Below are 27,078 nucleotides of genomic sequence, written 5' to 3'. Positions count from 1 at the left end.
CAAATGTACTCCGAAAAACAAAGGTGTCTTTCATACCATTCCCTGATAAAAACAGCTTTCCTTTGGGTGTGAATGCTGAATTTCACAGGAGTTTGTTTCTAAAGGTGATAAGATTAATTCATTCTCATTTTAAAACTTAGCTCTGATCCCTTATAGGCACAAACACCATTTTGAAAACTACATGTATACATTTATTTTTTATCTATTCAAACTCAAACAGTAATGGCTATTTACTATGGTTCTTGTGCTTATTTGTAGAAGAATGTACGTGATAAAACTCCAAAATGCCCACGTACCAAGTTGTTAAATATGCATACACTGCGGTATTAAGTGAAAATTGCCACTATTAATGTTTCAAACAGTTTTCTCAGCAACATTTACTGTGTCCCTTCTGTGGTTCAGAAAGCAGACCCATGTGAGGCCCGATTTCACTTCTGGGCAGGTCCTGTGGGTCTACTGGGCAAATGAATGTGGACACCTGGATTGCTCCACTACAGGGCCTTGATGTGACAGTATAACCTCAAACTTCCCATTCTGTATGTGTAACACTTTGCATTGATTTGGAGTAGGGTCTGAGTAGGAAGGATCTTCTAGAACATCCTTCTAGAATGATCTCTGATCACTACAGAGACTCTCTGAGGTTTGCATGCCCAATCTCAGGTGCACCATGCCATCCATTTGTCATGGTTCTAATAGCTTCTAACCTGTGTATGTCCTCACTTGCCTCTGTAGGGCTCACTGTACTGCTCCAGGATCCTCCACACGAGAACACAGCACACACCCAGGCACACACCCCAAAAAGGAAAATGCTAACAATAGTGTAGCCAGCTTCCAAAACAAACTCAAATCTACTCACCAGCCTCACCCATACACATCAGTGTCAAAACAATGACGTAGCTAATGATAGTAAACACATGCTTAAGGAGGAAAAGAACTGTAGGGTAAGAAGGGAACCTTAGGGATGAAGAAACTGAGATCTAGAGAGGTGGCTTCTCCAGGCTGTGACCAGAATCCAAGTCTCTGAACGTCTCATCTGGGACCAGCTAACATATAACTACAGCTCAAGTACAAGTTTGCCTTTTTCACCTTTTTCAAATGTATTAGTTTTCTATTGCTGCTATAACAAATTACCACAAACTTAGTGACTCCAAGCAACACAAATTATTGTTCTGGAGGTCAAAGGTCTGAAATGAATCTATAGAGTTATATTCAAGGTGTCATCAGGGAAGCTTCCTTTGACATACTCTAGAGGAGACTCTGTTTCCTTGACTTTTCCAGCTTCTGAATCTGCTAGAATTTTTGGACTCATGGCAGCATCTCTCCAGTCTTTGCTTCTCTTATCTCCTCTCCAACTCTGACTCTAATCCTTCAACTTCCAATTCAGGATAATCACCTCATTTCAAGGTCTTTAATTTAACAGTTCCTTTTTGCTGTGTAAGGTAACCGAGTCACCAGTTCTGGAGCTTAGGATGTACACATCTTTTGGGAGACTATTATTCAGTCTACCTCACCAACTGAAAAGGGAAGCGGAAATCCACATTAATTGTACACTTATAATCCAAGGGCCAACACAAATCAGAAATTCAAGGAAATGACTATGTCCACTAGTACTATCCAAACCTAAGCAGGTGTTCAATAGCAAAAGTGTAAATGAGAAATGTGGCCCCAAATTCACAGTAACTTGCAGGATACAAAACTGATAAACTTCCATAAAAATGGGGGAAAAAATTCCCCAGACAATAGATCGTCAAATGCATCATTGCCATTTACATGTGTGACCTGAGCATTAAACATTCCGTGTAGTTTCAAAGCAATTGTAAACTTCCCCAGCACTTCTTACAATATCAATGCTTGGCGTTGTCCTGATCAATATCTTGCTGCAATGAACATCATTGTAGTTGTCTTTATACAAATCTACCCATGCTTATTTCCTTAGGATAAATTCTTAGAAGTGGTATTTCTGGGTCAGTGATTAAGCAGGACATTCTAAAGCCTTATAAGTGTTAACAAATGGCTCTCACAAAAGTTGTAACAACTTGCACACCCAAAAATACCAGTCTCCAACCTTATCTACATTGTACTCCAACACTTATTTCTATCTTTGCTAATCTGACCAATGAAAATATCTCAAATTAATTTGCATTTCTTTGATGACTAACAAGGTAGGACATCTTTTCAATGCTTGTTGGTCACAGGTAGTTGTTTTATCACTTATCTATTCAAATAATTTTCTTATTCTCTTACTGGGGTGTTAAATTTTTTGTTACTGATTTGTATGAGCAATTTATGTATTAAAGATATGAATCTACTTTAAGATTCAAATATTGGCAAATATTGCGTATGGGTTTTCTTATAGTGGTTTTTTTTGTGATGTTCAGAAAATTAGGATTTTAATGTATCTATTTCCATTTATGGTTTCTGTCTTTAATGTTCTGATTAGCTGGCCTGTTTTTTTTTAGTAAGTTATATAAATATATTTTCTTAGAGAAAATTTATGCTTCCATTTAAAAAAATATCCCAATCAGCTAATATGTCATTAGGTTTTCATGTCTAACATTATCTCTAATTCAATGTCTAACCTGGGACCCCAGAGTCATTTGTGACATCATCCCCTTTTCCTTAGGGATGCAAGATGTCACTTTTTATCATGTCAACCTGTTATGTGTAACTGGCTCTCTACTGGAGCTCCACGAATTCTTGTGCCAGTTCACAGTGTTTTAATTAGTGCAGCTTATATTATTTATTAATATTGGATAGCACAGATCCCTCCACCTTTTAAATCAACGTTTTCTTGTGTCTTATTCTTAAAGGTAAACTTTACAATCATTTGTTCAATTTCTCCCTTACCCATTCTGATCCTAAGGCTAACTAGAACTGCCTTAAGTTTCTGAAGTAGTAATGGGAGGAACTAACAATTCTATAACATTATATTTTCCTATTGCGGCACAGGCCTCTTTATTTAGTCAAATAAATTACCTCAAAAGGAAAGTTTTATGGTATTTTTCAAATAGATCTCAAACACATCTTTTTTGTTGTTTTTGTAGTTCCTATTTAGGTTATAGTTGGTTTTATAACTATTTGCAGGTGATCCTGCCTCGTATATTTATAATTGGTTATTGATGGCTTATAGGAAAACCACTGATTATTTATTTCCTTACTTGCACCTTATTAGATACTCTTAATATTTCTAACAGGTGGTTTGTGTGTGTTTTCCAGGTATATAAGTATATACCTTGTAAAAACAGTGATTTAATCGCCTTTCCAACCAGAGTTTAGCTCACTGAGCACCCTGTGACAGTGTTCTAGCCTAAGAAGTCTGGATGCTGCCCAGATCTCAGCAACGCTGCAGAGCTGCGGCTACACCCACTCGCTCAGCCTCTGAGCTCCTGCCTCGGGGGAAGGGTGTTGTTACCAGAGCATCATCAGTGCTGTCTGGAGCTTGGCCCTGCTTTCCATGTGATGCCATCCTTATTTTTATTGGTTTTCTTTTCCAAAAGCTAGACTTTAATATGTGTATGACTTCTCAAATAAGAATCATCTATAATCCTCATGCTCAAGCAGATATCTACAACTCCCCCCAAAATAGGCGTCTACCGGAACACTTGCTTGTTACTTTTTTTGCAGAACACTGTGGGTAATGACCTATTTCAAGGCCATGGACAAAAAGTTTAAAGTTATAGGAATAAACAAAATACTTCCTACTACTAAATCGATGAAGGTCAGAATAAGGCAAACACATAAGATCGAACCATAACCTCATAACTGATTCTGGCACAGACCTTTGCAGACAGGTAGACTGAGATCAGATCTCGCCTCCTGGTTACTGATTCTGGGCCTCAGTTTCCCCATGTGTCAACAGTGAATGCTGTAAAGATGCAATGGTGATGTAAAGCACTGGGATGGCACGTAGTATTCCTTCATCCCTTCATTCACTCACTCACCAAAATATCAAGTGCCTTCTATTGTCAAGCACTGCGCTGGGCCCTGGGGATACGTGAATGGACTAGACAGACAAGAGCCCACTCTTAGGTCTACTGGGGGAGGCAGGCTCTTGATGAGTAAACAACCAAATGAAATCATTACAGACAGCAGTGAGTGCTATGAAGGAGGTGAACAGAGGTGTGATGGAGAGCAGGTGTAGGAGGCCGCCATTCAAGGAAGGCCGCTCTGAGAAGGGGACGCAGATCTGAGATCTGAAGGACACAAATGAGTGAGTCATGAAGAAAACGGGGGAAAGAGAATCCCAGGAACAGCAAGTGCAAAAGCCTAGAGACAGACAAAAGTCCGACACATCTGAGAAAAAGGAGGCCAGAGAGTTGGAGCAGAAAGTAAAGAGGAAAGAAGTGTGAGCTACAGCGGGAGAGGGAGGCGGGGCTGCATACAGCAGGGCCTCGCAGGGCAGGAGTGTGCTTGGGTCTGGTTCTGACAGCATGTTGATACTGTGGTTTTCATAATTGATGGTTAAGTGGTAGACGTTGCATTGGGTGCAACTTAAACCAGAAGTTCAAAAACATGTTCAACCATTTCATTTGCAAGAACGTGTACCACAGAGATCTTCTCTAAGGAGGCTCGTTTTAGGATTGCTAAGCATTTCTATTTAATTCAATAAACCTCTAATGTCTAGATTAGACCCAACACCATGCACATATCAATGTTAAACACCAAATGCACCTACTATGTGTGAGGCACTGAAGACATGGAAAAGCTGCGCCAGTGACCCCTGCCGACAAGGAGGGGGGCAGCTACTTGAGCCTCTTTTCCTTTGGAAACACCACATTCCAGCCCTGCCGACTTCTGATTAAGGCCTGACGGTGGAGGGGAGGGTCAGGCTGATGGGTAGGAAGGTAGTGGGCTCCAGCCTTTGGGTTTATAACAGGATGCGTGACATGAAACCTCCACTGCCAAGGACCTCAGCCGTATAAGCATTACCAATAAGGACCTATATCATAGCTGTCTAGGGTGGGGGAGTCTCTTGATCCTTTCATAAAGTCAACAATTCATATCAAATGCACAAATCTGTGTTTTCATAAGTAGTGCTGCATTTATTTCTTATGAGGTACTCTTGCATTGTTCTGCCTTGAACATTTTTAGACACGAGAGGAAAAATAATTAAAAACAGCTTATTCCACCATTAACTCTTAACTCTGTCAATGAAAGAAAGCCCATGCGGCATTTTTAAAACTAAAGAAAACTGACTTCTGAGGCAATTTCCAGGTTATAGAATGGTAGCGTTTGAAGAGGTTGTTTGCAAATCAGTGGCTAGATCTCAGGATGTGACCTGACACAAAATAAAAAGTAGGTAAGAGTGCCAGACCAGCTCACAAAAGCAGACCTCACTTGTTGCATCCTTCACCTCCTGGAGTGCCGCCGAAACTGCCAGTCCTAACAAGACCGCTATGGGACATGCCTTGGGTAAGAATTATCTGAAAATATGGATTTTCTATGCTGCTCAACCATCAGAAAGTAGGAAGGGGCCTTGCCCAGGCCAGGTGCTTGCTGTCTGTCCTGGCATGGGACCAGGGTGTCAGTGGGGAATGAGCTACAGGAAGAGGTTGGAGAAAGGTTTGTAGGGGATTATAGGTCTCAGGTTGAGTGGAGAGTGAAGAGAAAGGGGCCTGGGAAAGGCAATGGCAGAATAAAGGCTAAGGGTTTTGGAAAAGGGAAAGGAAAACAGTCAGGGAAGGAGTTTTTCCCTCTCCTTTTTTCGCCTTTATCCCCAAGATAAGCAGACAGGAGGGAGCAGGGACTGCCCACTTACTGACTATAATATAAGGAGACAGATGCAAAGGTGTGGAGGGCACCTTCCTTGCTCTCCTGGCTCTGTGGGAGGGAGGTAAATGTCATACGTGTATAAGAGCGTGCGCAGATCCAGTTTATAAAGAAGTCCACACCTGCCAGCGTATAATAGCCCGTATTTGTTCAGTCTTATACTTTCACATGTTTGATCTGCACTGCCATCGACAGATATGCAAACTGAATCTCGGGCAGCGTTAGGGTCGGGATTCCACAGGCCTTGCTTGCCCTTTCCCCACACCTGTGGTCTCTACCCTGGCCCCATATTAGACTCCCCTTTGGAGACTGAAAAAAAAAATGTGGATGCCTAGATCTCAGCGCAGCACCCATGAATTGGGGTCTCCGGGGAAAAGTCCAGTACATCCGTTTTAAAAACTCCTAGGTGATTCCAATGTGCAGCCAAAGTTCAGAACTCCTGTCTTACCCTGTGGTCTTCAAATGTTAGTGTGGATATGGAACACCAACGTTAAAACTAGATTCTGAGGCCCTGCTCAGAGATCTGTATGTGGCCTGTGTACAAGTATATGCACGCCTCTAATGGGCACACAGAAGGCTTGGTCATCCCCAGCCCCTTGAAGTTAGGCTATGGTCACACGAGCTGCTTCAGGCAATGAAATGTGAGCACTAAGAAGTGACACATATGTGGGTGAGAGCGGTCAGCTGTCGTCACTAGACCTTGCATCCCACTTGCTGATACTGAGGTTCAACCAGCACCATCAGCTTCCCTGGAGAGCCGCCCAGGGCCCAAGGTGGACTTCAAGTGAGTAAGAATTACACGTTTGCTGTTAAGGCAATAAGATTTGGGGTCATCTCTCATCCCATTATTTTGCTGCAGCCCAGCGGCCCAGTGGTTTCACATGTCACCTGCACCTGTGAAAGGTTCTGCTTAGGGAATGTGCTCTTTAAGATCCAGGTCGCATATCTCCTACTTTGGCTCCTATTGCTTTACCTTGGTTCACGGACGAGAGCTCCTGGTTCCTGAACACCTAGGATCCTCCCAACACACATTTTCTTTCTTTCTTTCTTTTTTTTTTATTGCTTAAAGTATTACAAAGGGTATTACATATGTGTCCTTTTTTCCCCCCGCCCTTGACAGTCCCCTAGCCTCCCCTATCCCCCAGTGTCTTATGTCCATTGGTTATGCTTACATACAAGTATGCATGCATACAAGTCCTTTGGTTGATCTCTTACCCCCCTCCCTCCTGCCCCCCAACCCTCCCTGGCCTTCCCGCTGCAGTTTGACAATCAGTTTGAGGCAGCTCTGCCTCTGTATCTATTATTGTTCAAAAGTTTATAATGGTCTCTATTATCCATGAATGAGTGAGATCATGCCAACACACATTTTCAAGCATCCTGTCGTTGCTGAAGCTGATTCCCAAGCTAGGAAGGCCGTCCAGGGTGGAACACAGTTAAACATGCCCTCCCCACGGCGCCTCCTTCAGTGTCCTCAGGCAGAGGACAGCCGGCCAGGCCCTTCCTGACGCTGACTGACTTATAATTCTGGGGCGCAGTCATTTCATTCAAGGTTTGAATGGTTTGCATTCTCTTCTAAAGGTCTGTAGTTCTGTTCCTCACTCCCATCACTTGAAGGACCATGAAGGCAGGGAGTGATCCTGTCCATCTATGATGCCCAGCACAGCCCTCTGCAATCAGCCTTCACACTGAATTATGAGAATAAAAAAATCAGAAAAGTAAGTCAACTCAAATTGGGCCAATGGTCCCTTTAGTATATCATCCTCTTTCTCCAGGGTCCCAGAGAACTTTCATTCTCTTTTAGAAAAAATGGAATTTCTTCCATGTTGTCATCTGATGGTTAATCCTAAGAGCCATTTAATCTCAACAGCTTCAGTTTCTCAATTAGGAATATTCCTCGTTTAACTATCTAATTATTTCCCCATCTTTATACATTTCTAACTCATTAGAATCAAAAGGGGAAACAGGAGTGAACTCTTCTCATATAAATTGCTATAAATAGTCCCCACATGTAATTATCAACCTCTCCCTAAACCAGCGGTTCTCAACCTGTGGGTCGCGACCCCTTTGGGGGTCAAACGACCCTTTCACAGGGGTTGCCTAAGACCATCGGAAAACATATATATAATTACATATTGTTTTTGTGATTAATCACTATGCTTTAATTATGTTCAATTTGTAACAATGAAATTGGGGGTCACCACAACATGAGGAACTATATTAAAGGGTCATGGCATTAGAAAGGTTGAGAACCACTGCCCTAAACCCTCTCATGAGGGAGGAGCAACCCAGCTCTACCTTATTTTAAACAACAGCGTCAAAGGGCTTCAAGTAGCAAGTGGGGACGTGAATTCCTCAAGCAAGTGAGGGTGCTGTCTTCACTCTGTGCTCCTGTGACCTGAGCTGGGCCCTGGGCACAGGGAGCCGAGACTTCACTCTTCCTTTTCATCTCTCCGTTAAAGTCCTCTAGAAGTTTTTTTTATATATTGAGGTGCTCCTATATTGGGGGCATATATGTTTACCAGGGTTATATCCTTGTTGGATCGATCCTTTTAGTATAATGAAGTGACCTTTGTTGTCTCTTGTGATGGTCTTCATTTTAAAGTCTATTTTATCATATATGAGTATTGCTACTCTAGCATTTTTTTCTTTTCCATTTGCATGGAAAAATTTTTTCCAGCCCTTCACTTTCATCCTGTGTGTGTCTTTTGTTTTGAGGTGGGTCTCTTGTAGACAGCATATAGTTGGGTCATGTTTTTGTATCTATTCAGCTACCCTATGCCTTTTGATTGGAGTATTTAATCCATTTACATTTAGGGTTATTATTGATAGGTACTTATTTATTGCCATTTTAATTCTGTATGGCTAGGTTTCTCTCTCTGTTTCTTCTCACTACAGCAATCCCTTTAGCATTTCTTATAATGATGGCTTGGTGGTGATGAATTCCTTTAGCCTTTTTTTTTGTCTGGGAAGCTCTTTATTTGACTGTCTATTTTGAGTGATAGCCTTGCTGGATATAATAATCTTGGTCTCAGATCCTTGCTTTCGATTACCTTGAGTACTTCATGCCATTCCCTTCTGGCCTGTAGAGTTCCTCATGAGAAATCAGGTGTCAGCCTTATGGGAACTCCTTTGTAGGTAACAGTTTTCTTTTCTCTTGTTGCCTATAAGATTCTCTCTTTGTCTTTAATTTTTGGCATTTTAATTATAATGTGTCTGGGTGTGGGCCTGTTGGGGTTCTTCTTCTTTGGGGTTCTCTATGCTTCTCCTCTTCCTTTTCTGCCCTCTGGGCCTCAACCAGCTTTCAGCCTTTCCACACCGTGGTTGCTCTCTGTTCCTCCTAAATCTCACTGCTCAGAATAGAGCACAACATTCCACGTTTCCCATAACCGTCACCGAAGGGGCAGGCTGTGTCTGCTCTGCTTTGGGTACAGTAATCCTAAAAGACAAGCTTCATTTTTTTGCATTGGCTAGAGTAGCACGTTTCATGACTCCACTTCCTGACGAGCAGAGTGGGACGTCCTCTGAGCCACTCTTTAAGTTTCAAGGACATGCAGGCCCTTGAGCACAGAGTTACCTAGTATATGGCCTACTCTGTCACAGCCCTTTCTGTCTTTATACGTCAATCATATCCTTGCCACCAATTGGCTCAGGCCATCTTGGTATTTCAGATACTATTTCTTATATGCGTGTTCCTGCTTTCTCTCTCTTTGTAAATCTTACAAATAGATCCTACTGTGCACCTGACACTATTCAAGCACATTACATATGTCATATTGTATAATCTGAACAATGACCCTATGAGGTAGGCTCTATTGTTAACTCCACTTCACAGATGGGGAAACCGAGGCACGGAGTGGTTAAGTAACTCACCCAGGGTCACAGGCCTCAAGGGGCACAGTTAAGACTTGAACCCAGGCCACCTGGCTCTAAACTCTACTGTAACTACTGTGCTATTAGATTCTAATGGTTTTATTTTTAGGCACCTGTCCATCAAACCAAATTTAAATAGATAAAAAAAGGCACGATTCCCTCACCTGCTAATGAGAAGTTGAAACCAAGTAAAGCAGAAGCTCTGAGAATAATGTGAGAATTTCTAACCTAGAAACCACCCCCCACTGGATATACACCCAAGGCAGCTGGCAAATGGGGAACACTGCACATAATAAAGCGAAAGAGTGGGAGGGCCGTGTAATTATCTACATGGATTTTGTGACTTGGAGCCCTATCGGCTTAATCCTCTGTGGTTCGGAAGCCTAGTAACACAGCCGTTTCACAGAAATCTACGAAAAGATTTTTTTAGGAAGCACCTACCTGGACTAGATGTAGGCAAACATTTACAATAATAATGGTGATTACACTTCAGAACAACGCCCATGCACAGGCATCCTCAGCCGGCTGCTGCTTTCTTCCAGCCTCACCTCTATTCCCCTGCAGGCACATCCCCTCCCCCAAAGCCGGCCTGCTGAACTTCACCTCAGCCTCCGAAACTCAGTTGAAAAGTCACCGCATCTGAGAAGCCTTCCCTGATGCCCTCCAAGGAACTAATTTGGGTTCCCTCTGCCCCTCCCACCGCACCTGACAGCAGGAAAGCCACACAAGGGTGTGATTATTTGTGAGCCAGACAGTTCTGCTGTGAGATGGTGAGCTTCTCAAGGGCAGGAACGATGTCTTAGTCGCTCCCCTGGTACTCCGCACGTTGTAGGAACCGAGTCGGTCTTTGACGGATGGAAGAATAAATGTATAAAAGAAGATTCCACGGTTTTGTCTTAAGAACCTAAGATTAGAGATTATATATACACACATGTACACACAGGAATGCTCACATATGTACATGCATACATATACACACATGCCCATACTTTGCTTTAAGATATATGTCTAATTTTTAGCGGCAAGGAGGATTAAAAACCCAAGAAAGCGTAGTTCCAAATCTGTTTTGTGGAAGGGGAAAGAAGAGAATCCCAGTTACTTAACAGTGCAAGGTGTTTGTAAATGTCCCCTCAAACAGTATCTGTGGTGGGAATGAAATACGTGTGTGCATTTTTAAAAGCACAGAAGCGAAGTGCTTAGACCTCTGTAGTTATCTGGGATCAAACCCCAGCTCTGCCACACGTTACTTAACTTCTCTGCTGCTGTCCTGTCAACTGTAAAATGAGGTTAATAATATTACCTTCTTAGAGTTGTAGGAATTAAATGAGGATATATAGAACAGTACCCAGTATAAAGTGAGAGCATTATAAGTTCTAGCTCAGATATTACTATGCGGATTCTATTGTGATCGATAAAATACAAATTTCTTTTGAAGTGTTACTGAGTTCTCATAGCAGCTTTGTTATGTCATGTTATTTATTTAATTTAATGCGAAAGGCACAATGACTATCTGGGAGACCTCAAACACTGTTGATGTTCCAATTTGGTCTTGCCCTAACTGGTTTGCCTCAAAGGATAGAGTGCGCCTGTGGACTGAAGGGTCCCAGGTTCAATTCCAGTCAAGGGCATGTACCTTGGTTGTGGGTACATCCCCAGTAGGGGGTGTGTAGGAGGCAGCTGATCGATGTTTCTCTCTCATTGATGTTTTTAACTCTCTATCCCTCTTCCTTCTTCTCTGTAAAAAAATCAATAAAATATTTTTAAAATTTTGGTCTTTACTCTGAAAAAGGTTGGGAAGTACTGGCCTAGGGTTCAATCCTTGGGAAATGGCCTCCACCGACAACTATAATCTGGCTATCGTTTGGTTAGATGTGCATCTAGCTTTCTAGAGCCCTTCCCTGTGCTGGGCTGCATTTATTTAACAGCATATCAAGTGGAAAGCCTGCTAGACCCAGAATTTTATAGGGGCTCCATGGACTGTTTTACGTGATTCATGATTATTTTTCCATTTGTCGTGCTACGGAGCACCAGAAAGATTCCCGTGTAGCAGATTTCATAGAGGATCTAACACCTTCTATTTTCAAGATTCCCAAAGTACCTTTCTAGACCTACTGTGCAAGGCAGAGAGAGATTTCACTCTATCCCAAGCTCCCAAAAGTCAGGATGAAAATAGCCTTAGGAAAAAAAAAAAAAAAGATTGCTAGCCTGGTCGCTAACTGCCAACGGGGAAGAAGTGTTCTGAACCCAGGCCTCATGGCACTGGTATGTGAATGGAACAGGCCTCCAGTCTGTTTCAATCCCCGCCCCCCCCCCCCCCCCCCCGCTGCCTTGTTTAACACTAGCGTGTTTTGGTATTTAGGAAATATTTTAGTCAATGCAACCTGGTAATAAAATGGCCAGATGTGTGAAGTCATGTTCCATTACACATTCTGATAAGGGAGTTGGACCATAACTTTCAAGACAGGAAAGGGAGTTGGGCCATAACTTCCAAGACAGGAAAGCTAAGAATGAATCTGTAAATCAAACAGGTGCCGAGCCTGCTAAGGAGGACACACCAGAGCCTGGCTGGATTAAAACAGCCACAGGTTCCTTCATTTGTAAATAACCAGACACTCCAGGGTGATCCTCAAACTTGGCTCGGGCTCTCAGCTAACAAAGCTGATGCCTGTACCCAAAGCCTCCCTTTCATCACAGCAAGGCTGACAGGAAAGAGGATGCTTTAAGGGGATGGCCCACGTTCCGAGGTTTGTGATTCTCTTTACCAAGCTCCGGGTGAAGGCTGGAAAGTCAGTCCTGGACACAGACATTTCACCGACTCCCAGAACCCAGCACTGTCCAGCTGAGGAGGAGCGAGAGCTCCGGGGACGGGGAAGGGCTGCTGCCTTCAGGGGAAGGCACCTCAGCCTATAAGGATGTGTCCCTCAGCTTCTTCCCATCAGGCTTAGCACAATGTGGTTGAGGACGGAAAGTGCAGATTTCGGGGCTATATTCTTATCTATTTTCTCAGCAAACACTACCTGTACCCATTAGTGATATACGCAGCCACCGTACCTCACACGCACTACCATTCAATATTGACATTCTCGAAAATATGCTGATTTGATATATTAAAACATAATATGTCTATCTTTCTTAGGGGAGTGGAAGGTCCTTGAGAAAAGGCCCTTTTTCTATTGTGATCAGAGCCTGGTATATAGTAAGTGCTCAATAAATATGTGATTGAATGAGTGATTCAAAGGATCGGCCTGGATTAGGGAGGCTGGCCTTTGCCTCCTCCGGGTCTGGTAAGGGACTCTGCCCTGCCCAAGTCCCACACTGCACTTTGGCACCTTGTTACCCTGTAGCCTTCTCCCCCCAACCCTGCCACAGTTGCTGGGTGACCACTAACCAAGGAAGACACACCAATCCGATTCTCCCTCCAGACTCTGAGCTAAGAGGCACAAAAGTGAGATGAGCTGCTGTTATCTTTACGGTAGGTGTGGAGTGCATGCCCACAAACTGCCGCAGTGGAGATCTGAGCGGTCACCCTGGCTCCTGCCCTCCCCGTGGGCAGGCAGCTCAGCATAGCCGTGGATTCTCTAAGGGCGGACTCCTTAAAACCAACCCCCTTTTAGGCTGATGTGTGGTTGGGTTCTGCTCTTGCAGCGCAAGGTTCCTGGCAGGGATACCCTCTTTGCCAACTTCCCGAATGGACCACGGCAACCAGAAGAGTGATGGATCAGCTGGAAACACAGCCCAGTACCACGGGCCAAACAGAGTAAGATGCAACGTAACAGAGAGAATGAAAATGAGACAGTTTGGCCGTTGGATTAAACATGGGAAGTCTGAATATAGTAGAAGCAGGTCTTTTCGTCAAAGAAATCCATCTTGGTAGATTGGGATTTTGTCTATGTTTATGATTGACGCTGTTATATAAAAATCACCAACATTGGCAATTGGGCCCTAAGGCCTGTGACGGTGGGCCTCGTGTGTAATCCTCATGTGTCTCTCCAGAGCCTAGCACAACGCCTGGTATGAGGTAGTACTTAATTACTGTGCACTAAATAAATGTCAAAATCACTAAAAGGTGGGAGAACAGTAAGGCTTCAATAGGCCTAGGTTGTTGTTTGTTGTTTTTTTTAAAAATCATGGAGTTGTGTCAATTTTGTGCTTCTTTCAAAGATGGTGGATGCTCTCTTCACTGAGCCTGACCCACCCACTCCACCCTCTCCTTTCCTTTGCTAAACCATCTAGACCAGCCGTGGGCAAACTACGGCCCGCAGGCCGGATCCGGCCCGTTTGAAATGAATAAAACTAAAAAAAAAAAAAAAAAAGACCGTGCCCTTTTATGTAATGATGTTTACTTTGAATTTATATTAGTTCACACAAACACTCCATCCATGCTTTTGTTCCGGCCCTCCGGTCCAGTTTAAGAACCCGTTGTGGCCCTCGAGTCAAAAAGTTTGCCCACCCCTGGTCTAGACCCTTAGCTCAGTTAGTTGGCTACTCTAGTTTTCTAGCCCATTTCTGTTTTTACCAGGTAAGCTGTCTATTTAACCAAAGGACATATGTGTTTATTTCCAAGTCTGTTTGTCAATTGTACTCATTATTGTATTTACGTAATTTAATTACTTATTACGTAAACTAATGAAATGTCTTTTCATAAGGAAAGAGCTGTGGTTTCTATTATAAGTTGAATGCTTGGGAAGTCTTTCTTGATAAAGGTGAGTAGATTAAAATAACTGTGAAATTAGGAATAAATAAGAACTAGAGACCAGGTGTGGGTATGTGTGTGTGTGTGTGTGTGTGTGTGTGTGTGTGTGTGAAAATATACAGGTCTAGAAGGATTATGGCACTTACTCTGCAAGTGTGTAAGTTCCTTCACTAAAGAAATAAAATCTGGAAATTATAAAGGTGTAATATGGGTACAGCTCCTACAAATAAAATGATGCTGAATGTCAATATAAGAATCCATCAATAATGAAAACAAGAGCCTCATGGTACAATACTGGTCCTTTCTTCATATAATGCACTCCAAAATTTTCTATTCTAAGCTATTCAATTGCATAAAAAAAGTTGGTCATGACCCACTAAAGTGACTTCGTGACTCACAGCTTGAAAAGACAATGCCTAATGCCACTCCTTAATCTTGTTGATGGGAGAACCGAGGTGCAGGGCGATTTAAGAGGGCTCCACTAAGGTCACCCAGCGAGTGAGTCAGAACTACGGTCCCTGATTCCATATCCTCTGGCCTGTCTACTACCCTGAGCAACCTTCCTTCTGACCCAGCACAGTTCCCTTTGCAAAAAGTGGAAGGTAGCCCGGCCAGTGTGGCTCAGTGGTTGAGCATCGACCCATGAACCAGGAGGTCATGGTTCGATTCCTAACCAGAGCACATGCCTAAGTTGTGGGCTCGATCCCCAGTAAGGGGTGTGCAGGAGGCAGCCGATCAGTGATCACTGCGTAGCCTCTAGCTCATCATGGATGTTCTTATCCCTCTCTCCCTCTCCCGTCCTCTTTCCGAAATCAATAAAAACATATTTGGAAAAAAAGGAAGCTAAAATGAGGAATTGGATGACAAGGATAAATCCTAGAGCAGAACGGAGCGTCCCTCCTTCTCTGAGGTTCTACATTCCTCTAAGCATGGAAGCAAGTCCTGGCACACACAGATATATATGCTTTTATTCCCAAACTAAGACACACCAAGTCTCTTGTGCTAAAGACACACTGGACCAGTGCACCATGTACCTGGGTAGAACACGTGAGCCTTCTAATTTTAGAATGACTGCAGCTCTACCTGGGAAAACTCCAGATAATGGAATGGGGAAGCAGTTTGCATTCTGAGAGGCTTTTGTTTGGCAAGATGAGCAATAAACAGATCCCTGGCTTGCCGTCTGACCCATGTTCTACCTGTTTCCCCAACAAGTAACACCTTCCAAGACTTTTTCCTATCATCGGCTTTGCCCTCCCCCTGTGCACCTCCAGCCCAAACTCGCCCTCTCCACATAGTTAAGCCTAATGTCACCATCAAAATCTGACTACCACCTCCTCAAGCAAGCTGCTAATGGTGACCTTCCCCATGAGTGACACCTCTGTGAATTTTCCGTGTTCTTTCATCACCACCACTGACACTAAGTTAAGCAAGCCTTCAAACACTCCCCGATTCCATGTGGGTGGATTAGACACAGGCTAGAGGAAGGAGCAGTAGTTCAGAGGTTTAAAGAACCGCCCTGAGTACCGTGATCATGCAAGACAGATAGCAGAGGGAAGCCTGGAGCCTGGCTCCCAGGTGCCTGAGCGAGGCCCTCACCACACCCCTCGGTCATTAGAGCGAGTCTCATGAAAACATGAGAACCAGATGGGCAGCCTGAGCACTGTGCAACATTTAGGAGGGTTAAGCAAGGAGCCACCCGACAACTTAACCAGGCGCATTCTGTCCCTTTTAAGGGACATTAAAGGGTGCTTTTTGAAGACAGGTCATAGCTCCTTCCCCGGGAGGGTGTGACAGATGTTCTCAGCCATAGGTGCTGTCACCCTCACCCTGCCTCCAGCTAATGTTCCTCTGCATGCTTTACAAATTGACAACCAACCAGATAAAATGTTTTGTCCTAACCCCCGGACTATTGATTTCACTCCTGTGTAGCCTTAGGTCATGATGAGGCTCTCATGGGTTCCCATGCTGTCTTTTCACCTGTATGGTGGGCCCTCTGAGGACAAGGACAGAGGACTGTCTAGTTTCAGCAAGAGAGTCTTGAAACCCGAGTGTAAAATAGCGTCTGGTTCTAAGAGAATTAAATACATGACAGTCACATTATCACTTCCCTACCTTGGGTCCAAGGCAGGAATTGCCTATGGATCACCCTGTACTTCCTAACAGCCCCAAGGCAGCCTAATAATCCTTCTCAACAAAGCTTTCCAAGGAGTCTCCACCAATTCATTAGAATGGTCATGTATAAAATCTTACAGGCCGTTCCTGACGCAAGTCCAACAAATGAGGAAACTAAGATCCAAATAGGAGCCAGAATAATAACTTGCTCCAGGACTTGGTAAAACTGAGACCAGCTGGGCCCAACTCCCAGGATTCCTGACCTCCAGCCCAAGGCACACATCCCTCCAACTCCCACCCAAAGCAGATGTCTGAGAAGCACTTATTGATGACAATAATGTCAGTTTCCTATGCCTCTGGCTTAATCTGCCCTGCACACTTGGGGATCTAAAAGAGAGGAAGACTGGAAGAAATCAATGAAACCTCAGTAAGACAAGCCAAGGTTAACTGTCAAGTAATAAGAACATGGAATTTTTCCCCCACAAGAATTACGAGAAAGCCACATGGGATCAGCCCCTATTCCTTTAAGCTCAGGTACCACCCTTGATTGGCAAATGGAGTTTGTAATTTTCTCTCCATGCTGCTCCATCAAAGTGTTTGAGCTTGATCCTGAGTATGTCTGCAGGCCTGCTCCAGCACTCATTCGGGAATGTACCAAACCCTTCTTATATCCACTTATTCCTGTCAATGCTCAGAGTGCAGAGACCTGCATATTTACACCATGGATTAAGGCCTTGTCGCTTCTGTCCTAAAACGACCCATCTTTACACCTGAGTGGATAGTCTGGGATTCAGTAAATGAGCCGACATCCAGAGGATAAGAGGTTAAGAAGGATTCAGATGTGAAAGTCAGTCACGCAGTATATAAATGAGCACGTTTTACAAAAAAACAGTGTTCAACTGAAAGGTAATATAAGTAGGAAGCAAAATATGAAACCATGAAAGAAAATGCAAATTAAATGAAGGGTCACAAAATTGAAAGCATCGTCATCTACCCTCCATATTTAAGAATCTAACAAAAAAGAATCATTGTTGCTTTTGTGGTGTAATGGACTGTGGCTTTGCTCTGAAAAGTCCTTATCCGTTAGATAAAAGTAATATTCATAAGTGGGCTTTGCTTTAAAATATCCCAGCAAAGGGAAAAATAAGAAAGATGGGAGAATAGATGAAAGAAAAATAGCAGAGTGATGCTAATTGTTGAAGCTGGGTGATGTGTATCTGGGGATTGATTTCACTACCATTTCTCTTCTTCTAGTATGAATGTTTCCTTAGTAAACATTAAAAATGGTTTTACATATTGAATTAGCCAAGGGTGAAACACACACACACACCCCGACATTGACCTGAAATAACTAGGGGGACAGACAGGTCGGGGATCACTGCAGTAACAGATGGGAGCATGCCCCATCCCCCATGCCAATGCGGGAACTGTGAAGCTGGCAGACCCGTGCATTACTGGTATAAAAATCAGCTCAAATTCACTTGGAAAGTGGTTTGGCCATTTGTACCAAGGATCATAAATATATTTATTCTTGCTCCTGAAGATATGTCCTAAGGAAAGTATCCAAAATAAGGAAAAAGCTTCTAGGCATAAAAATGTAGCATCATAACTTGAACTGAAGGCAACATAACTAGCTAATGGGGAATACTTAATTCAATTACACGTGCCCATTTTAATGGAACATTGTGACATTTTAAAAGGATAAAATTTAGAAGCTTCTCAAAACATGGAAAAGCACACAACTCCAAACCTTGAGTTCAAAAAGCAGGAATCAAAATAGTCTCCTCACTATGCCTCACTATTAGTGCACATAGACAAAAGTGATGTGCGAATAACGGGGCTGCTTCTGAGCGCTCTGACCATGCGCGGTTAGCCTCCTCCATTTCCCAAACTTTTCAATCGGTTTCTCTAGGGTCTTTAAAATGAAACAAGGGAAATGTTACTACAAAGATCACCAGGCGGAGGCAGACACAAGGGCTCAGGAATCTGGGCTCTTCTTTAGATGGACTATTAGATGAGCTAGTTTCAAGTCCTCAGGGCCTGCAGGCTGTTTTCCAGCACCCCTGCCCACAATGACTGTCTGAACAGAGAGATGGGAGGGGGTGAGCCCTGAGCGAGCAGGGAAATAGCTCCCTCAGGTCTGCAGTTCAGATCTCCCAGCAGCACAATCTTGGCCCATGGGAGGCCAAGCAGAGAGCGCTCAGGGCACAGCTGGGCGTGAGCACAGCAGCAGGAGCCCCAGAGGGAAGCTTAGACCTCAGGCTCCACAAACTGGCCAAGGTCTGCTCCCTGCCCATCCCCCATGTGCCATCCCACACCAAGGGGCTGAGGGGACAGGACTCACCACTCAAGGCAGATGTAGTGTTCTCCAGGGCCTGACACACAGCCAACACAAGACCTGTGGGGGAAGAAGAGAGAGAGAGATAAGAGTCAGCTCAGCAGCACGTGCCTTGCAGGATTTGAGGGCAGGATTCTTTCTGGAAAGGTAAAGACTGGGTAGTTTTACAATGCGGCCATAGGCAGGCTTGGCTACATCATTTGGGGGGCTCAGTGCGAAATGAAAATGCAGGACCCTTGTTCTAAGAGCAGGAACACTGTGCCATTAAAAGTACTAAACAGAAAGCCTTTTCCTTTCTTCCATGGTCTCTCTCTTTCCACCTGTCATGATGTTTCTTGTTTTTGTTTATACCATATAAATATTTTTATTGTGGTAATGTATATATATAAAATTTACTACTTTAACCATTTAAAGGGTAGAGTTCAGGGGCATTAAGTACATTGTTGTGCATGTCATGATATTTTTTATTTGCTATATGTCACTTCTGTCTTTGAAGTATGGGGATAGTTGCAAGGTGAGCAGAGTCCCTCACAGGCACAGGGGCCCCAGCGACAGAATGTGCAAGGGCACGTGTGGCCACCGACTGGCAGTATCCCTTCCAGCAGCATCTGGGTGGATATGCAGTGACCCAGGTAGAGGCACAAAAGTCTAGTCAATTGTTTCTTCTTTCTAAAAGCCAGGCGCCCCAACCAGAGGTGGACAGGTGACCCCAAGGGTATTACAACCTCTGCTCCAGGATGTACTAGGTACCCGAATCAGGGATAGGGGACAGGCTCATGCCTATCTAGTCATCCACTGACCATCATGAGGATAGCTGCCACCAAGCCCTGTCCTGAGATGCCGTGGCTGCATGCACCTAACCTCAACCATTTTTGTGTCCCTATCCCACCAGGGGAAGCAGGAGGGGGGATCACATGCCCCTGTGCACACTCCACTGTCCCACTGGACTTCACTTAGGAGATACAAATTTAAAGATAAAACTATCAAGAATTTCAGGACTGCAGCCGCAGCACCAACCCCTTGCTCAGGGCCCTCTGAGCGTGAGACTGCGGCTACACAAGTCACATGCCCATGAAGCCACCCCTGTCAACAGATGACCTTGGGTGCCCAGATGTTACAGTAGCAGAGGTTTCTGGAAACACTGCAGCAAGTTTCCAATGAAAAAGGAACCTCGTAGGAGTTATGCAATCAGCATGAACTGAGTTACTACAATGACTTCCTAAAACTGAAATGCAAAAGATGCCACGGTGGCCGCGTAGAGTCCGGGCCACCGAGGGGTTAGCCTGGAAGGCAGATGAATCGAGTCATGTAGAAAACAAGCTCAGTTCTTCACTGTGACCCCCCCACCCCCCACCCCCGCACTGCACAGGGCCACGGCAAACCCCACCATGCGTGTGAGGTCTGTATTCCTCTTCCACTCGGGGGATAGACAAAGAAGCCTTGACACTCCGTGGAGAAACACGTTTGGAACAGAAAGAGCGGCCATGCTCACAGCTCTCCTTCAGGCCTTTCCCAAAGGCTCCTGCGGAGGCTGGACCAGCTATTTGGGCTGGAACAAGAAGAGAAGATGAGTAAAATCATCCTGTCTTCCCTACTCAATTCTTTTGTGCTGCTCCATAGACACTACTTTTGGGAGCACAGCTCCTAGGCTCCCTGGACATATGTAAAAGGCTCAGTTTGTAATCCGCACACCAAGCGCTGAAGGGAGGCTTTCCTGCCAGAGCCAGAAGTCTTAGTGGTTCCACACTGTCAGCTGGGACCTGTCACACTGACTTTGATGGCACCGCCACCAACCACTCAGGGCCAAAGCCAGCCAGTGACCTGCAGTAGTAGCATAACAACCGGGGATGCTTTGCATACCTCTCTGCAAGCAGTGCCACTGGCCAGTCCCTGACCGGATGAATTATCCTGCCACTTCCCTCCCTGGGCCCATATTCCGTAAGTTAGCGAAGTCCAGTTCCTGGGCTCCACGTCAACCTCTGTGTAAGCAAAACCAAGACAAGAAAGCAAATATCGTCCAACTGCAGCCAGGACAGAGCAGAAGCATCGCTAACTCTCCAGGGCTGGGGAAGGGCCGCCCCTCAGCCTTGGGGCACGTTACTTGCCCCCTCTGTTCCTCCTCTGAGAGCTGTGACATAGGTGTTTTGGGAACTAATCAGAGTCTGCAAACCCACCTTGTCCCACAGATGAAAGACGCTGGGTTTTGATTCAAAATTTGAGCAATGTGAGAAGGCTAGTTCCATGGAGAGCAGCTTCTTAGTGCTCTGGGCTTCTCTCTATAAACTTGATTGAGGCACAACCCAGCTAAGGCTGTGATGAAAGGTGAGGTCTCTGCTTTCCCTTCCCCATGTGGTGAGCTCCCTAAGAAGGTCCCAGACCAAAAAAAGTAGGGTCACATCTTTCACTTCTCAAAGGGTGGGTGTAACTTAGTGGGCAGGTGCCAGTTCCTGTCCAGCACTTTTACATGGGTTGTCTTATGGGGTCCTCAGAATAACCCACAATACAGGCACCTCCCCGCCCCCGGCCTTCTGGTCCAGCCTGTGGAAACATGTGGTTTTACAGATGAGGAAACGGAGGCTTAGAGAGGTTAAGAAATGTGCCCAAGCTCCTGCAGCCCAATTCAAACTCAAGTCTGTCCGACTCCTATGCCCAAGACAGCGTTTAATTACCACACACACAATAGTCCTTCCGACCACAGCCTGTCACAACACATTGGTAGGTATGTATTCACCAGTTACAGCCTCCGAAATGAGTCCAAACGACAGATTCAGCAGGTCTGGCATCGAAGCTGGAACCCTCTTTTCTACAGGCCACATCCGTTGCCTCTTGGGAATTTCCATGGCCTCCAATTCCCCCTCTGCGAGCAAGGTCTCCTGAGGGGCGAGGGTGTGAACGTCCAGACCCCTGACTGCCAATCTACGTAAGCCCAGGTGTCCAGACCGCCGGCACCCCTGGTTGTGCTGGGAAAGCCTGGCTCTGTGAAGGCCTTCCAGAAACATGTGGCCACTGAGGCTCATCAGAGAACAGGAGATCCTTGCCTGGAGCACCTGTGTGGGGAGAGCACGGCCCTGGGACAGCTGCCACGCCCACTGACTGCAGGGAGAAAGGCACAGTTCAGACAGAGGCTTGTGGCCCGAAGCCGCAGGCTCCTCTCGCTTGAGTTTCAAAGCTGGACCTCTCCTGCCACAGGCCACCCAGACAGCTCCTTCTGGGGCAGGAATCCTTTTAAGTGGCTCCTGCCAGCATCCCATGTCTGTTTAAACAGTTCCAAAGAGGGGAATCCCTGGATTATGGACTTAAAAAAAAAAAGGTGGGAGATTGGTGAGGGGAAAACCACTCACAACGGAAGGAAAGCCTTTTGAAAGGCTGATCACCCCCACCCCACGCAGAGTGGGAACCAGACTGCCCTCCAGGAAAGACAAGGGCTGCAATGCTTACAACTTAGCTGTTAGAAAGGCAATAAGAAGTTCCAGCAGAAAGAATGTCGGGAGAGGCGAGGCTTTTAATCTTGTGAGTACACATAATGGAGCCATCGTGAAACCCACTCACAGGGGCGTCAATGGGAAATGCTGTTGAGAGGTGCTGGGCCCCCATCTCCCCTGGACCACAAAGCAGGGAGCCCACCCCCAACCCCTCTGTGCAGCCACTCACTCATGCACGGGATGGGGACCTGGGCTGTGCCTTCAGCAGGGGACACCCTCCATCCTTTCCCACTCATCAGCCTGTGGCTGTCTCCTCTGTGGACACTCAGCTCTGGTGCTGGGTCACACGGCGGAGAGGACCATGCCCGGCTCTGGCCTCTGTCACAGCCAGTGTTTGCTTCCAGGCTCTTACCCACTCCACTGTGCTGATCAGCTCGCTGTCCTCTGAGAAAATCAAGAGCTCCACATCTCATCCATTTTTGGGTCCCCTAAGCCAGGTTTTCTACATAGGGGGTGAAGGTGAGGTTTTGGTGTCAGGGAGATGTGGGGAGGATGGAGAGAGATTGCAGCAGGTCCTTTGGATGAAGGATGCCCTCGAGTTAGAGAGGGTGGTGGTGAGGAAAGGCTTATGGGTAAAGAACAAATGCAGGCAGGAGAAGCAGGAGTCAGGCAAGAGAGATGCAGAAAGGAGTGTGGGTGTTTGGGGGGCAGCTAGGATCCCCCTTCCTTTCCTACCATGCTTTGGGGTTGTGAGGGACAGAGCGAGGAGCTCAGGTAGTGGAGGGTGGTCCCTAGAAGGCGAGAATCCCGCAGCTCAGCATGCGGTCCACAGGGGATACCCCTGGAGCAGCCACGTGGGCATGAACATATGTGTAAATGGGTCACATGGAACCCAGGACCTGCTGGTACAGGTTTTAAGGCCTCTTTCCTCAGGACTTACATCCCAACATTAAATTTTATCTGCAAACATGGCCAGATTTTAACTGCATAGCAGAAACTGCAATGTTTTATGGCTTTAACAGGCTTTTCAAATGCAAGAGGTTTTGACAGCCTGGTGAAGATGCTGGTTGCAGGGTAAGAACTGATTAGGAAGAAAGGTTGTAGGAGCAGGGGGGAGGCCAGGAGACCACAAGCCCGCCCTCGTGACAATATCCATAAATACAGAAAGCAGCCAGGGCATCCGCCATCGCCCCAGCACAGGGAGGCCAGCCCTCAGACAGGCCATGGTTGCTTTTGGAGGAGGTGACACTTCACATTTGCCCCAGCTCACAGACTCGAGTGACACTCAGTTCAGACAATGTCAGGCAAAGCTGCAGAGGAATTTGTGGCGGAACTGGCCGGACAGGATTAGGAAAACTCTGGGGATGGCGAGGAGAGTTTAGAAACATGTGACACAGAAATGAGTCACCTTGTGCAGACGGGCTCTGGACAGAGGGCTCTTTCTTTCACCATCCCAGCATCTGGATCACTGCTTTCAAAACACAGGTTGGACCCTGCTACCCAAGGAGAGAGTCTTATCGAGACATTATTTGAAAAGATGAGTGTTGTGTTTCAGGTGGCAGGTCCTTTCGCACGGAGCAAAGAAACCAACTTTGCAGGGAGGGGCAGCTTTCAGTTCCAAACCACACAAGCGAGGTCCCGACCCCTGCGCCCAAACACAGCTGTGGCAAGGGACAAGTTCACCAGGGAGACCGTTCTAGGCCAGTGGCAGGCAGTGGAGGGAAGACCACCAGAGCTTGATCGGTCTTCTGAGCTCCCTCCTCACAGCGTTCAGTCATAGGATTGCCATTGTGGCTAATGGCATTAATAATAATAATAGCAGCAACATTTGCTTGACTACTTACTATGTGCCCTGCATCGTCTGATTCCATACTTTATGCAAGTCCTAAGATGTAGGTACTATTATGCTCCCATTTTAGAGGAAAGAAAGTGGAGGTACAGGAGATGAAGTGACTGGCCCAAGGTCACCCAACTTGTAAGTGACAGACATTGCAGGCTCATATTACAGGGCCCAGATGGCTTTACTTTGTTTCTGCTTGTCCTGTGAAGTACAGCAAAGAACACAGAAATGCTAGAAAAGACCAGCTCCTCCTCTTCTCTCCTGGACATAATCCATGTGTTCCTGTGACATGGGGAACATAGCTAAAGGGGAGCCCAGAGATGAGGGTCATCCATGAATGGTGTCGCCTTTAGCAAGTCACTTCACCTCTCTCACTCACAGGTTCTTTATATTTTCAGAGAGAGAGGAAGGCAGAGAGAGGCAGAACCATCTAGCACACAGCGCACCAGCAAGGGGCACCACCCCTGGCCTCCTTCCAACCCTTTGTAAGGTGGACCCCTTGCCTAGAAAAAGGATCAGACAATAAGAAGGTCATGTGTGTTTGTCTCAATGAGTGTGCTCAGTTGATGGTAACTTTGTCTTTCAATTTAGCACGATGACCTTTACATCAAATATCGGAAGACGGAAGAGGTCCTAAATCTGAACCTAAAAGTGAACTAGGTTCCATCTCTACATTTCCCATGCCGTCTTCCAATTTTAGTATATGTGCTGCTGAAGCGAGCACAGTGCAGTCTTGATTTTGGCTTGATGATATATTGCAAGCTCACCATCTATGAGGGAATGCACTTGGGCCAGTGAGCTCGGGGCCCGAGGCTGCCCTTCCTAATGGCGTGGCCATAGGCAGCAAAGTCCAGCTTGATGAGGCTAAGGCCTTAGGGCATCATGGAAAATAAGCCAGTGCCACCTGCATGCTCATAGGTATTTTCCATGTCCCTCTCAGTATCTCTGTGGCCAGGAAAAACCAAAGTTTTCAGCATGAACCATGAGCATCAGGGAGGTGGAAGACATAAACAGGTGGGTGTCCACACTGCAACCCTCTACCATTTTCTAATTCTGACTCAGCATCTGTTATAGCAGAGCAGAAAGGTGCCTTGACATCAGACCTGGGTTCAAATCCTGACTCTGCCACTCTTTTCTTGTGAGACCTTGGCTATGTTATCCAATCTTGCTCACTCAGTGTCCTCATACGTACATAAGGATGACACCTCCTCATACAGCTACTGCAAGGATTATGACGTGAAATGGAGTACACAAAGTCAGGGAGAAGTGGAATCTTCCGTACCACAGTGAAGGCAGATGGATATGGGGTACCAAAGGCAGCACAGAGATCCCCCGTTCCCATAGGCACTGCCTCTGCTCCCCTGCCCCAAGCACCATCTCCAACCCTGACCACTCTCCAGAGGCCTGGCCCTCAAACCATGTGTTTAAAAATAACTTCATTTGGTCTCATCCCCTGACCTGTTCCACCTCCTCCTCTTCACTTCTGGGCGGGGTTGGAGGCCCAACAGACATCATCCCTCCCTCCCTCTCCTTTACCTGGTATCCAAGTCAAGGCCTCCTACACAACCTGCCTCCGCACTGTCCATCTCATCCATCCCCTGCATCTGCTGCCGCTGCCCCAGTTCAGGCCTCATCATCTCTCCCGCGCTATCGCAATAGTTGTCTAACTGATTTTCCTGCCAACAGCCTTTTTACTTTGCTCCTGCTGCCAGAGAGACCCTCCTGAAGCACTTGCTGGACCACAGCACTCCTTTCCTCCACCCCCCGCTCCCCCACCATAGGCTCCCTGCTCACAGAACCCAGTCCAAGTCCCGAGCAGAGATTTAAGGTGCATGTCTGGGTCCTAACCCCCATTTCCGTCTGCTCTTCCCACCACTCCCATCAGGCACTGTCCCCCTTCCTTGCACATGGCTTGCCCTCTCTCAGAGCTTGGTGCCTTGGGTTCACATCACTGGGGACCTGACAATTCCTTGCAGCTGTGCGATATTTGCTTCGCTGTCTGAGCCTTGGTTTCCCTCACTGTCAGAAGAGAGAAAGCTATCCAGCTCCTGCACAGGGTTAGAGAAGAAATGAGGAGACACGTGAGAAATGTGCAGTATGTTGGGTGGCACATCAATGGTAGCTGCTAGAATAGAGAGTTACCGTGAACATGTACTGTGCCGATCTCTCAAGTTGGCAGGCCCCTCCCTCTGCCCATGGATATCGAATTTGCCTCTCAAAGCTTTACTCAAACATCAGAAATAATCATTTCTTTGGAGAAGTCCTTATTTGATTTGCCTTGTAGTTCAAAAGTTTTCACATCTGACCTCTAGTGTGGTCAGGAACGGTGCCTTACTCATATCTACCCTCACACCTGGCATAACACCTACACCTTAGTTAGGTTTTTGGAACTGAATTTCCCTAAGAGGTCACAGAGTTGGAGGGGGTGAGTATTGAGAGTGTGCACACGGGGAATAAAAAAACCCCCAGCTGATCCTTGGTAATTCACTCCTCACATCTATCCTAGACCCCCACAGCTCTAAGCTCTAAGTCTTGGTTCTCATTCTGATTTCAGTGGAAATGAAGAACACTTGAACCCTGGCATGCATTCATTCAACAGGTGCTCACTGAGCACCCACCACATGGCAGACACAGTTCTCGGTGCTGCTGAGATAGCAAAGGACTAACAGTTCCTTCTCTCATGTCTGCAGTGCACTTGTCCCATGGAAACGAATCCTCCCAATTCTTGGAAACCATTTATGTTGTACTCCATTACAAATGTCGGGCTGCACCACCATTCAGATGGGTGGTGAGTTAAAATGCGCCTTCTGCTTCAACAATGATGTTAACTAGTCTCGCTAGCATGGAGAGAGGGCCCTGGGAGTGTGGAGAAGTGTCGTCCTTCTGAGCTGGGAGTGCAGCTGCTGGACCGCGGGCCAAGATGATCCTCAGTTGTTTCGTCCCTGATAAGATGACCCCTGAAACGTTTTTTCTTCTCAGATCCTTAGCTCATTTTGTAGGCTCTCCTGAAAACTTTATGAGAAAACAGGAAGAC

The 27,078-nt window shown here is 45.8% G+C and overlaps 1 protein-coding gene across 1 annotated transcript in view; it reads right to left on the bottom strand.

Moving 5' to 3' along the window:
- Positions 1-27,078, bottom strand: part of TGFA (transforming growth factor alpha) — a gene marked incomplete at its 5' end in the record, with an annotated part of 94,424 nt that overhangs the window by 42,956 nt on the left and 24,390 nt on the right. Inside the window, one exon of the mRNA XM_081101360.1 lies at positions 18,789-18,842. Coding sequence (XP_080957486.1) covers positions 18,789-18,842 — 54 coding nt within the window. The remainder of the gene's footprint in view (positions 1-18,788; positions 18,843-27,078) is intronic.

Source organism: Myotis nattereri, assembly GCF_964212035.1.
Source record: "Myotis nattereri genome assembly, chromosome: 10".
NCBI lineage: Eukaryota > Metazoa > Chordata > Mammalia > Chiroptera > Vespertilionidae > Myotis > Myotis nattereri.
The sequence above is the reverse complement of the archived record's forward strand: the minus strand, read 5'-3'. Positions and strand labels throughout refer to the sequence as shown.